The sequence below is a fragment of the Artemia sp. Qi Xiang Cuo genome, chromosome 2 (assembly GCF_049724085.1).
Source record: "Artemia sp. Qi Xiang Cuo chromosome 2, ASM4972408v1, whole genome shotgun sequence".
NCBI classification, from domain to species: Eukaryota; Metazoa; Arthropoda; class Branchiopoda; order Anostraca; family Artemiidae; genus Artemia; species Artemia sp. Qi Xiang Cuo.
In genome coordinates, this window is record NC_142795.1 from 58,218,340 (window position 1) to 58,227,024 (window position 8,685).

At 38.0% G+C, this 8,685-nt stretch overlaps 1 protein-coding gene across 1 annotated transcript in view; it reads right to left on the bottom strand.

Moving 5' to 3' along the window:
• The window catches only part of LOC148955429 (transient receptor potential cation channel protein painless-like), a 79,246-nt gene extending 72,660 nt beyond the window's left edge, over positions 1-6,586 (bottom strand). The window contains exon 1 of the mRNA XM_089102225.1: positions 6,339-6,586. Coding sequence (XP_088958351.1) covers positions 6,339-6,572 — 234 coding nt within the window. The 5' untranslated portion in view covers positions 6,573-6,586. The remainder of the gene's footprint in view (positions 1-6,338) is intronic.
• Between the last annotated feature and the right edge of the window lie 2,099 nt (positions 6,587-8,685).

Here is an 8,685-nt window from a genome sequence, read left to right on the forward strand (position 1 = left end):
ACACATCAACGAAAGACGGGTGCTCGGGGAGAGCCTTTGAGGGTCTGTGGGTCCCTTGAGGGTCGGTGGTCCTTTGGGAGCCCGGTGGGACCTTTGGGGGCCGGGGGAGGGCCTTTGGGGGTCCGGGGGCCAGTTGGGAGCCTGGGGACATTTGTGGACCGGTGGAGGGCCTTTGGGACCCTGTTGGTCTTTTGGGAACTCGATGGGCCTTTGGGGGGCCCGGGGATGGCCGTTGAGGGCCTGGGGTGGGCCTTTGGGGGCGCCGGTGGCCCTTTGGGAGCTTGGGGGACCTTTGAGTGTCCGGGGGGCAGTTGGGGGCCTGGGGGACATTTGGGGACCGGTGGAGGGCCTTTGGGAGCTTGGGGGGCCTTTGAGGACCGGGGGCTTCCTTCGGGGTTGGGGTAGGAGGATTGGAACCCTTTGGGGTTGGGTTAGAGGACCTCACAACACTGTTCAAATGAAACTTGTGTATTATAACGACCACAGAGTTTCACCTTTAAATTCTCTTCTAAAATCTCTTCAAAAATCTTCTTTTAAAATGTCTCTATCTGTTTCGCTGAAATAGTTCCATAACCTGTCTAAAACGGTTTCGCCCAAATAATCCCTAAACGCAAATTCAGCGTGTTCCTTTGTTATTGGCATCTCTGTGCTAACGCATTTCCAATTAATAGGAAACCTTTTCGTACGCTAAAACAAGTCATAGCTAAGATGTTTCTTGCCTAAGTGTGTCCCAGGCCTTTGGTTGTTGATATCCGTTGGAGTTCGACAAGTAGAACTGTTCCTGAGGCCATCACATTAATGACTTGGATATATTCTTGGGGCAGTACCAGTCAGACACTACTAAACTTTGCCCGGAAACAATTTGATTAATGACTGACAGCAAAGTGATAAAAATACTGTTTTTCCATTCTCACTGACAAAAACCATGAAACATACATAAATTGCTGTTGACATCCATGAAAGTGAGAAAGTTCCTGTTTTTTCATTCTCACTGACAAAAACCATAAAACCATACATAAATGTGACAAAATTCCTGTTTTTCAGATTCTCACTGACAAAAACCATAAAACATCTAGTTTTTTCAAATTCTCACTGACAAAGTCCATAAAACCATACAAAAATGTGACAAAATTCCTGTTTTTAAAATTCTCACTGACAAAATCCATAAAAAACATCAAATAAATCGACCGACACCCATAATCATCCATGAATTATGTAAAAAAAAGTTATAGGTGGCAGCAGGGGTGCCACATGGGGGCTTTAGGGTCACCTCTACTCTCATTGGATTGGCAATCATAAGTTCTAGTGGCCTTTTTAAGAGTCAAAATGATCGGAGGAAAGCCACCCCCTCCCCGGGACGTCGTATTTTCCCGAAATGCATTTGGTAGAAATATTGAGATAGGCATTTGTTAAAAAAAAAATAGTTCAAAAAACGCATAACAAGGTTTTTGGGGTTGACACAACTCCAAAGTCTGGAGGCGAGGGTTGTTAGTTATGCCCCCGGGTGTATAAAGTTTTTATGGAAATAGTGGTCGTGTGAACTTTAGAAGAGGCACACTTGATTGGAAATGTATAGTTCTAGTTCTCCTTTAAGAGTCAAAAGTGATGGAGGGCAACTAGAACCTTCCTCTCCCTGACATCCTTTTTTCCCCAAACAGCATATGATCGAAATTGTGAGATAGCCCTGCTGTTCACATTAGTCCAAAAAGACAACACTGTAACTTCTACAATGAAAAGTCCAAGATTGTAAAGATTACAACCCTGGGCAATTGGGAGGGGGGTGGACACCCCTCATAGCCTAGGGACAAGGGTTGTGAATTATGCCCCGGGACATTTAGAATTTTTATGGAACGGCCGGTCATATAAACTTCGATCGGATGGAGCTTATTTGATTTGAAGTCGGAAGTTTTAGTGCTCTCTTAAGAGTCAAAAGTGAATGGAGGGCAACCAATCCCCCTCCTGAAGCCTATCATTCTCCAAAACACATCCGATCAAAATTTTAAGAGATCTATTTCGTTCAGCATTGTGGAAAGATCCAGTAATTATGTTTTTGGGGATGTCAACCTTTCCACAGTCCTCAAAGCAATTCGTTCATTGTTTACATATAGTATATTTTACTGAGAAAGCTAGCCTATGTATTTTGAACTTTACTTTCAAAAGGACAAAGGGCATTCAGGTGAGCCTTTCAGAGAATGCTGAGTAGAGTGTTGAACTAAATCAAAGCTTTCTGGGAAGTAACAGTTGTTTCATAATAGTAGGACATTTTTTCTAATGACAGCAAGGTTTCCGTCGAAGTTAAGATTTTTCTGCTTACAAGTAACAATTTTCTACTTACGCAAAATAACGTTAAACAGCTTAGTGTTCCTAGAAAAAAAATTGAGGGTATGAGTAAACGGGTACAAAGTCAAAAACAAAGATGTCGAAATTATTCAGATATACCTCAAATTATGGGAAAACTGAGTCATAGATTTGCCGTGGCATTCAATAAGATCCAATTAAATAAAAAAGAATCGAATTAAAAGGGAGCACACACAGAAGCCAATTTAGGCCAGTAGCCTATGAGAAATTGCAAAATAGCCAAGAGAATGAACAAATCCTAATGGGGGGCCCTGGGTCTATCAAAATATTTCAATGGTTTCCTAGGGAAATTGATATTATTTTCTTCTGTCTCCACTTTAAATGAAAAAAATAATTATGTTTTTGACATCCCTGCTTTCAATAAAAAAAATAGGTACTATCATTTAAAAATGATAGCCCCCTACCCCCCCCCCCCGATAGGCAATAATTTATAGTTTATTTATGAATCATATTTTTGGGGTAGCTTCTGGTTCAATCTTTAATTCCCCAACCTAGTACATAGCTTAGTCTATAGCTAAATTTTGTCTCAATAGAAGGTTTTTTTTTGGTGGGGGGGGGGGGTAAAAATGTTTCAGAAAGAAGATTGTATTTTATATGAGGCGTTCAAAAATTGAGTATTAAAAAGTAAGAAAATATTATATAAAAATAGCAAAAAAAATCTATAAACTTACAATTCTACTGTAAAAACAATTTGTCGGCTGTCAATTTCAAAATCCAACTGAAGGCTGAAGCTGTAAAGTAGTAACTGTGTTCTATAATTCTATTCAATTTGAAAATAAAATTCTTGACTACGAATGATGTAAGAAATAGCGATTTGCAAATTGCATTCGAAATGATTTAAGCTCATTTCATAAAGACGATACTTTTTTTTGTCAACATATGAAGAACTGTGTATATTGCAATATTTGCAATCGCATATTGCATCTGTCTGGTTTGTATGCAAAGTAACAAAAGAGACGAAAATTAACGAACAAGAGAGTAGTGAAGAATTATGGTATGCAAAGTAATATTTGGCACGGAAAGTCACTGGTGATAAATCGCTAGGGGTGGCACCGTGATTGCGTGATTTTCGGGGATTCAGGGGAACCAAATTTTCACTAAACCACACGAGAAAGAAAAGCTCCGACTTTACGGTTGACGCAATAAAGAATTGCTGCAAAATTAATTTAAAGTCGACCAAACGCCGCCGCCTCTGCCGGCGGCCGCACGCTTGCGGCGCGCCGGCGGCGTTATGACACTTCGGTGGCGTTTGATCGGGCCTCTCGTCGGTGGCGTTCGGTTGATCTGCCGGCACGGCACCGGGGTCTAGTTAAGATCCTGTATTCGGAATTATTATTCTGAAGAGTTCAGTGAAAGCACCGGGGATATGAAAGGTACCTGGCAAACTATAAATGAGGTATTGAAGGATGAACATAAAAATGAAGAAAATGATGAAATTTCAGTCAATGGGAAATAAGTGGAAAAACCAAAACATATTTTTGATGAGTTTAATAAATATTTCTCAAATATTGGGAGGTTTATTAAAAGGGATATTGCAAGATCTAGTGATATAAATGTTAGTGAAGGACTCATTGATAAAAGGTGGCTACACAATGGTTATTGAGTCCTGTTCTATGCTGGAATTGGAAAATATTATTAAGAGAATTAAGTTGAACTCTGCTGCGATATATGGCCTAAGTTTTAAAGCTTATAAAGCTGTAGGCTGCTATTTATTACCATGAGTTTTATCGTCGATTCAATAGAAATTTCAATGGAAAAGGGCCAATTTCCAGATGCTTTGAAGCAGGCAAAATTACTGTTTTGTATTGGCAGTAATTTATCCTCACGGATTGTGCCTTCTAAGGAAGGTCTACATTTTCATAGTTCCGATCTCAGTTGATAATTCCATCAGTTTTACTGACTGAGAAGAATGAGCAAAAACATCATTTTGCAGAAACTAGTACCAGTTACTTACAAGGCGTTAAGGTCGCAGTCACACTCTATAACAGGTTAGGTGATTAGTATCGAGCTGTGAGTGGTAAAGAGAGTGACACCCGTCCAAAGAAACCACATGTCAGTTTCAAAAATCAAAATTACATGAGTTGGATGATTGACTCTCAAATGCAAAGGAATAGATTAATAAAAGGCATTGGATATGTCAAGTTTAAGAACGAGTCGAGTAAAAATAAAGTGTTGGGGTGCATGAATGGATTTTAGCTGCTGAGCAGGTTGTTTGCATCCCATTTGCCACACAAACAACAAAAAGAATCAAATTGACCATACATTACAGCCGAAATAAGTCTAGAAGTCTTAGAAAAGGAAGGCGTAAGCAGAGAGGTGCTTATATTTCGAAGCTGGGATTATGCAAGCAATATGTCTGGTATTGGACAAGGGTGTCCAAGAACACATATGAGCCGAACTCGGAAGACAAGGACGCTAAACTTGATTCATGGCTCATAGAGAGAATCTCCTTGTGAAACACGCCTTCAGCAATACCTCCATAGTCCGAAAAATGTTTGAAATCTAACAGGAACTGTACGTCTTCTTTACGGGACGAAAGAAACGAGTCATTGCTTAGAAACCAGCAGTTGATAGTGCTGAATCGACACTGAAACTTATAAATCTGTCAATAACAAGATGGACGTCCAGGTCAGAGAGTTTGATAGAGTTGTGGATCAGCTATTCTTAAAAATCTCAAAGAACTAATAGAATAGAATAAAGACAAGGTAATAAAAGAAAAATTCAAAATTCTGCATCACCACATTACCTGCTTTGATTTTATTCTGATTCTGATGTTCATACGCAAAATCCTAATTAAGAAGAAGACTCTTGCAGCAAAGCTTCAGACTGATCAGCTTTATATGGTGATTGCAGACACAAGACTCGTGGAGACACGTGACATCTTATATGCTCTCCTCCAAGACTGATCAGATAGAGAGGGAAATCGAGGCATCAAAAGCAACAGTGTGAAAAAGTTGGTTCATTAGCCAAACACAAGTAAAATTAAAATAGCATCCGTCTAATTTAAATAGCACACTAGGGGTCCACCTGCTCGTTATTCAGAGGAAATTTCTAATCCTGGAGCTGACCCACTGAATGACTGAAACTTGCTCATTGCCAAGGAACTCTGCGGTGTCCTCAGAGCTCTAATGAACGGCTTGAACGATAAAATCCATGATTACTCTTCTCTTCTGGAGCCAACGTACAGAAGTCTACCTTTGAGACCCTATCTCCAGAAATTTATGTAGTCAAATCGATATTCCTGACCCTCTGGTCAGTTTACCAGTGGATTGTGACAGCATCACCAACATTGGCCATGGTGAAAAGAAGTTTCAATGAGGTGAAACTGGCCATGACACGTTTGTGTACAGAGATGGACGACGACTGTTTTGATCACCTTTTCATGATCTGTTTTGACATTGCCGAACCAAGACGTTTGACATATTAACTAAAGTTTTGAAATTGAATCTTCTTCTATCTGTATTTAATCCATATATTTTAATTGAAATTGTCAGTTTATCACTTCTGAGTTGTGTTCTTATATAGATCATATTGTCGCTTTATTCCTCTCGTATTACTGCATTCTCTACTAGATAACCAAAACCAACTAGTTGTAACTACTTCTTACGAGAAACTGAACTAAGAGGCTAATCTTCTTCAGGCTATACGATTATTTGGGCTGAACTGGGCTCTCAAGTTTTGTATTCAAAACGGTCATTATGTTAATTATTGATAAAACAGTCGGTAAAAATGACCAGCCAATTGGTAAAATCACTCCCCCCCCCCCAAAAAAAAAAACTTTTTTGCTAGTAACACCCCTGCGTGGAAGGCTCTTTTAACATTTTTAAGTAGAGGACATTTTTTTCAATCGAGTATGTAGTGGACATGGTGTTGAATGGTTAAATCTGTAAACTTCATTTTAAAGCGAAACCCCACCCTTTTGAAATCCGCTAGTTTATAACTTATTTAAGCACATGATTTATAAGAATAAAGTTGCTTACATTTATCAAAGCTCGTGCTGTATCTGTAACTGTAGCACCCAAGTTCAAAAGCTTTTTTACGATATTTTCCAGGCCTTGTTCAACTGCAAGCTCAAGAGGGGTTGCTTCGTCATCGTCTTCAATATTTATGTCAATCTTCGGGTGATTCACCAGTTCATTAAAACACCTTGAAAAAGATTTTTCTTCTTCTTTCCATTCAGTAATCAGCTCGTGCAGTGGGGTTCGACCTGACATGCCACTTTTTGCATTGACCTAGTTGTAAAAGTATTTGGAATTTAGTTTGATTTTTGAAACTTTTTGGCTTGCATTATAAAAAGAAAAAACAATATTCGGCCAAGGTGCCAATTGGGATAGGGGCTTGATATTTTTGCCCCTCTAGATTTTAAAAATATAATTTTTGGTATTATCATTGAAAAATTCCTTTTTGTCTTTCATTGGAAAAGTTGAAAAAAAAATATCCAAGTCCCTCCCCCTTTAGATTTTGAAAAGTAATCTTAATCCTTCGTGGTAGCTGAAAGCTAACCTTTACGTGTATTCAGATGTCTTCAAATGTCAATCCATCTTTGTGGTATTTCAGATAGATTTATGAAAAAAACAAAACAGAAAACAGTAACAGATGTATAGGTTCCACAATGTTTTACATACAATAGACATCCGGACATTTTTCCAGAAGGGTGAGTCCACTTATCCTAAATGACTAAAGTTAGTAGGTCTGTTCTCATCATAATAATTAAAAGATTGCGAAATAGACTATGAAAGTATGAACTTACCTATGCGGAATGGGGATGGCTATAATATTAGAAATTCTCCTGGAACCCCAGATCAGAGGAGCTGAATGGATAATGGCACCATCCTATCAACCCCAAAGGGTAAAATTTCAGGGCATTCTTGTCATGTTGGAAAGTAGTTGAGTTAGGTGAATGAAACTATTACAAATGAATCCACGGCCAAAACTGTACCCTGGGAAGAAAATGTCACCTGGAACTTGATACCTTAGTATTGAGTTTTTAGTCTCTTTTTCGTTAGGTTATGGGTTTAGTTTTCAAATGTAATTCCCGTTATTTCAATGGAATTTTAAACCATAACCTATAAAGGGTGTTTTCCTAAATTTAAGAAATAGATTCAAAGACCTTTAAAACCTTACAAACTGAGATTCAGCAAAGTTATGAGGTTCAATAGACCTCTACTTTTAGCACATTCTTAAAATATTCCGCCCTCTCTTTACAGAAACTAGAGTAAAGAAGAAACTAGAGTAAAAGAAACTAGATTAAAAAATACAGCTTAAAATTTGAAAAACACGCAAATAAAAAATGGAGATGTAGAATTTTGAGTTGTAGAATTTGAGGAAAATGTCCTCAGTGGAGGAATTGAAAATACCTGAATTGTCGAAACACAAGTAATTATCTTTCCAGGTGGTAATGTGTGCGACTTTAAGGAGGAAGGACCATGGGATTTAATTCTCTTTGTAAATGACCCTGAGTTAACACTTTTGGACCAAATCAGTTTTGTTACTAATTTTACTTTAAAGTTGTAAGGGAATGCATCTTTGGGGGGTGTGACTTTACACTTAATGTTCTACATACAGTCTAAGAAAACCACCTATTCTATTGGCGACAGTTTTACTGACTGGCAAGCTAGAATATTGATGCTTCAACGGGTTGTCTGGTCTTCTCCTAGCAGTGTTTCGAAAGATCCTATGACATGTGAATTTAAATTTTTAAAAGTAATCTTTTTCAACTGAAAGTAAGAAAGACCATTAAAACTTAAAACAAATAAAAATTATTCCATATATTAGAGGGGCTGGTCCATTCTCTACCTGTCACTCGTTAACTAATGTTTTCTAATCCCATAAAATAAAGTCTTATTCCAATTTGCTGCCCCTTTCGTTTCAGCAGTCTTTTTGAAAAGGGTTGGGGCTGAAACCCATTTTTTATGATATTGGACAATATAAGAACAGTATCGGAAGAACATTTGGAAAAGTTTTCGAAGATTTTGTAAAACAGTCAAACTTTAGCATAAAGAGCGATGATTTGGAGCGAGGCCAATCCACCTCCCATACGGAATAATTTCTGTTCTTTTTAAGTTTAAATGTTGCCCCTTAATTTCAGTTGAAAATGATTGTTTTGTTATTTTATTTGTCAGCGTATTTTAACGGTCGAGGATTCTTTAAGATATTCTTAACTGGATAGTGTTTAGAAATGTTATACAATGAATTTCATTCCATATTTCATACCTTTCGGTACTTTTTTCATCGTGTTGAGTATAATGTTTACAAAAGAAGAAAGGAAAATATTTATAGAGCTAAACACTAACTGTAAACAAAAAACTTTCTTTCGTTTTTCTTCTT